The sequence below is a fragment of the Mus pahari genome, chromosome 14, assembly GCF_900095145.1.
Source record: "Mus pahari chromosome 14, PAHARI_EIJ_v1.1, whole genome shotgun sequence".
NCBI lineage: Eukaryota > Metazoa > Chordata > Mammalia > Rodentia > Muridae > Mus > Mus pahari.
In genome coordinates, this window is record NC_034603.1 from 54,312,737 (window position 1) to 54,317,717 (window position 4,981).

General features: G+C 38.0%; 1 protein-coding gene across 1 annotated transcript in view; it reads right to left on the reverse strand.

The window, feature by feature from the left end:
- The window catches only part of Vmp1 (vacuole membrane protein 1), a 96,766-nt gene that overhangs the window by 70,726 nt on the left and 21,059 nt on the right, over nt 1-4,981 (reverse strand). Inside the window, exon 5 of the mRNA XM_021211983.2 lies at nt 4,028-4,138. Coding sequence (XP_021067642.1) covers nt 4,028-4,138 — 111 coding nt within the window. The remainder of the gene's footprint in view (nt 1-4,027; nt 4,139-4,981) is intronic.

Here is a 4,981-nt window from a genome sequence, read left to right on the forward strand (position 1 = left end):
AGAGAAACCAGGAATGTCAAACATGCAGGGTTATATTGAGAGAGAGAGAGAGAGAGAGAGAGAGAGAGAGAGAGAGAGAGAGAGAGAGAAACACGAACTTGTTTTCAGAGCAGAGGAGGTTATGAGCCTGGTGACTTTCACGTTATCTGTGTGGCCAAAACCACACCAGATCCTCCCCAAGACCTTATCATGAAACTGTTTTTCGAAGTCAATCTATATATAGAACCTATCTTTATGGAAGATGTCACATATGTCAACATGGGATTGAGTTAATTATCACCAGGAAATTCTTTCACCAAATTATACTGTACTTAAACGTATCTAAAGGAAACTACTTGGGGTCAGATTCTCAAAGTTTAAACCAACACAGACTACTGAGTTGTACTGAACTGAACTGGCTCATCTTACAGGGATTGACGTGCTGGTCACTGGGGCTCTAGAGAAAGACCCCCTGTACTTAATTAAGGATTAAAATGTTGTTACAAATCACAAATGGTAAACTTTAAAAAATTATCCAGTTATTGAAATAGCTTGTATTAAGAACAAATCTTTGATTTCCTGTCTTTTTTTTAAAATGTGTTAAAGTTCACATGTAATTTTAACAGTTTATATACAAATATAATACACAAATATACAAAAAAAAACTTCCCATGGAAACATTTATGTATAATTAATGCAATAGTTTCTATAAGTTCAATGATTCTATCTCCACACTTGTGACTTAGTATCTAATAGATATAACACTGAGTGCAGTGAGAAAGAACTTCTTCCCAATGGCTCTTGAAAAATGAGGGGCTAGAGAGATGACTCAGCAGTTAAGAAGATGTGTTGCTTTTGCATAGGATCCGGGTTCAGTTCTTAGTACCCACAAGACAGCTCACAACTGTCTATAACTCCAGTTCCTCCACAGGTACCAGGCAAACACATGATGCAGATATACAAAATACTCATATACATTAAAAGTTAAAGCTGATTCTAATTACATTCCATTAAACTAGCACATCAGTAGAAACAAAGATTTTACTTTTCCTTTATATTAATTCTGTAATAAACTTTATTGTTACACTACTACTACTATTACTACTAACTACTATTATTTTTATTGCTGTTATTATTGAATGTGTCCGTGCAAGTGAGTATCTGTGTGCTATAGTACAGGTGCAGAGGTCAGAAAATGGCTCATCTGAGGATTCAAAGTTAGGTCTTCAAGGTTGTTCAGAAAGTACTGTACTCAATTATCTCTCCAGTCCTCAAATTTCTTTATACTAAATTTGTATGCAATTTAAAGGGGACTCATTCGAATTCCTTCAGTGTTCAACAGAATCTACTATGTATGCTGCTTCCCAGATGATTTTAGGTTTGTCATCTATTACAAACAAGTCCCTTCATCTTGTTTTTCCAAGAAATATCAGATGGTGGGTCTAGGTAAGAACAGGAAGAAAAGCCGGGCGTGGTGACACACGCCTTTAATTCCAGCACTCGAGAGGCAGAGGCAGGCGGATTTCTGAATTTGAGGCCAGCCTGGTCTACAAAGTGGGTTCCAGGGCAGCCAAGGCTATACAGAGAAACCCTGTTTCGAAAAAACAAACAAACAAACAAACAAACAAACAAATAAATAAATAAAAGAACAGGAAGATAGGGCAGTGGTGGCCCACATTTTCAATCCCAGCACTTGGGAGGCAGAAGCAGGTGGATCTAAGTTCGAGGACAGCCTGATTTCACAGAGTGAGTTCAAGAAAAGTCAAGGGGAAGCAGAGAAACCCTGTCTTAAAAACACCAAAGCCAAAACAAAACTCAAAAGTTTTGCTAGGTGTGGTTGTGTGTGTGTGTATACATATACATATATATCTTTGATCCCAGCACTAGAGAGGCAGAGACAGGCAGATCTCTCAGTTCTAGTCTACAGAGTGAGTTCTCAGACAGCCAGAGTTACAGGGAAACCCTTTCTTGAAAACACACACACACACACACACACACACACACACACACACACACCACAAAATAAAAAACAAAAACAAGAACAAAAAGATATCCTATAATCTGCCTTTTCTTTTTCTCTCTCCTTCAATTTCCGCATGTGAATGCAATATCACACTACTAAGAATCTATCAGTTATAGGACTGGAGAGATGATTCAGTTTAAGTTTAAGCATGCAGACTTGTACTTAGAAGTCCAGCATTTATGCAAAAAGCTGAAAAGGATGCTCGTGATCCCAGCACTGGAGAGGAAAAGGCAAGAGGATTCCTGTGGCTTGCTGGCAAGGCAATCTAGCTAAACACAAGTTATATAGACCCTGTGTCAAAAAATATGTGGCTCATGATTGAGGAAGACACCTAATATTGACATCTTGTCTCCATCTACATGCATACACACATAGATATATCTGCATGCATGTGCACACACACACATATACCATAAATACAAACTTATACCAGTTTAGCAGTTACTAAGAAACAGAATCAATTACTTATTTTTATTTTAGATAAGAGAAAAGCAGATATGAATATAATTCTAAAATTCAAACATTTTTGAGATGGGGCCCCTTTATATTGCCCAAGCTAGATTTAAACTCCCAAAGCTCCTGCTATAGTCCCCTAAGCAGCTAGTACCATGTGCCACTGGGTCTAGCTTAAAATTCCAAGCTTTAAAATAAACTTAGAGAAATGCTGTACTAAAGATTAACTCCCAAATTATCCTTCAGATCATTAATTCAACACTCTCCTATGCCAAGCACTCATGCCTTAACATTAACATATTGGATTCAGAAGTGAATGTGGTATGCATAGAGCAGCCTTGTTTGAAATGATGGAATTAATTCAGCATTGAGTATCACTGTGATATTCTTTTTACCCAATGAAGATAAAACTACAAATATGGAATTGCTTTTACTTCCTTATTCAGGAACAAGAAGAGAACAAAAGAAACAAACCATGGCGCCACGGAGCTTAATAAGTACTCAAGCATCTCCGTCTTACCTCACCCTGACAGGGCCTACCTAGATCCTGTTGTCCTGTCTTCAGCTGCCTACTCTTCTGCTACCTCAGATTTTTAAGGTCACTTGTAAAAATGGAAAGTTCAACTTTTTTCTTTTACTTCAACTAGTATTTCACCAAGGAAGCACTTTAAAAAAATTTGTTGAATGAGTTACAAAAACACTAAGTTTTACATGTTATTTCATCAGTTATATTAAATAACAGCATCCAAACTATGGACACGTGCCCATGGCCGCTTAGAATGTTTCTGTGTCACTAATTAACAGATAAAACTGTTTAAATCCACTTAAAGCCCTTTCTTGGCTTTGTTATTTATTTATTTTTTTATGATTTATTTATTTATTTAATGTATGTGAGTACACTATTGCTCTCTTCAGACACACCAGAAGAGGGCATCAGATCCCATTACAGATGTTGTGAGCCACCATGTGGTTGCTGGGAATTGAACTCAGGATTTCTGGAAGAGCTCTTAATTGCTGAGTCATCTCTCCAGCCCTTCCCCCCTTTTAAAAAGCCGTTTTTATTTCATTTCTTTGTTTTGTGTATATGTGTGCGTAACTGAGCACACAATAAAAGTCACAGGACAATTTGCAGGAGTCAGTTCTCTCTTTTGTCTATCATGTAGGTTCTGAGGATTGAACTACGGCTTTAGGCTTGGCAGTGAGCTCCCTTACTGGATGAGCCATCTCACTGTTTTGTGTTTTCGAGACAGTGTCTCGTTACAAAGCCTACACTAACCTCAAACTCACAACAATTCTACCCCTCAGCTTCACAAGTGCTCAGATTATGGGTATAACTTTTTCTAAGCTTTATACAGAATTTTATAAGCTGAAATGAACTTCATCTATTATAACAACTGTATAAAGCAAAATAATCATTACTTCAAAATTGAAAAAAGTCTACTTTAGGCACTGGATTAAGGATTAGAACACTTGAAAACACAGATTTTAGAAATGTAGATTCCAAAGTAAATACACCAATACAGACAGAAGAATCAGCTTCATGTTTGTTCCCTGAAAGCAAGTCATGCTTACCAGGTAAAGCAGAAAGGTGTGCAATCCTGTTCCAAGACCAACAGAGGACAAAATCCCCAGGCCTATCCAGTAGGCATACAAGAGAAACTGCTTCTCTATCCGCTGCACATACTGAAAAACAAAAGGGACAAGGTATAAACTCAAACACCTGCCCAGGACCACGCGCGTGCTAACCACCTCTGTGACCCTTCAGCTGAGAGGTAGAAGACAACACACTCCTTGAAGAGGTCTCGAGCTGCCAGTGTACTACAGCAGAGAGGACAAAAAACAAAAGCAAAGCAAAACATAAAACCAACCCCTCTACGCAGAATAAGTTGGCATGGAAAGAAGAAACAAGTCACAGTTTGGTAATCACTATTATTGTGTTCTCTTTGGTTTCCTGAGACAGGATCTAGCCTGGTACTTTCTATGTAGACCAGGAGAGCCTGGAACTTTAGTTGATCCTCCTACTTCTGATTCCTGAGTGGTGTGATTATGCTTGTGTGCTACCATGCCCAATCTAGTATGGCAATGCTAATAACACTTGAAAGTGATGGAAAAATTAGATATAAAACAGTGTTAAGAAAGGGACAGTTATGCAATATTTGTAAAGAGAAAACGTTAGGAATACAGGACAAACAGTGGTCAAGAAAGGGGGCAATGAACCAGGTATGATGGTGTAACCCTTTAAACTCGGGAGGGAGGCAGGGGGATCTCTGTGAGTTTCAAGACAGTAAGGGCCATATGGAGAACTGTCTCAAAATACCAAGATTGGGGAGCAATCATACATTTTTTTTTTTTTTTGGTAAATAGAACACATTCTTGATTTTTCAAGTAAAAAATAAGAATAAAACAATTTCTGTATGCTTAACACAAGGTTGTTTTTCAAACAAGAGCAAAAATGAAGTTCAGTGTAAGACCTGACTATCAAGAAAGAGCTGACCTGCTGGGCAGTAGTGGCACATACCTTTAATC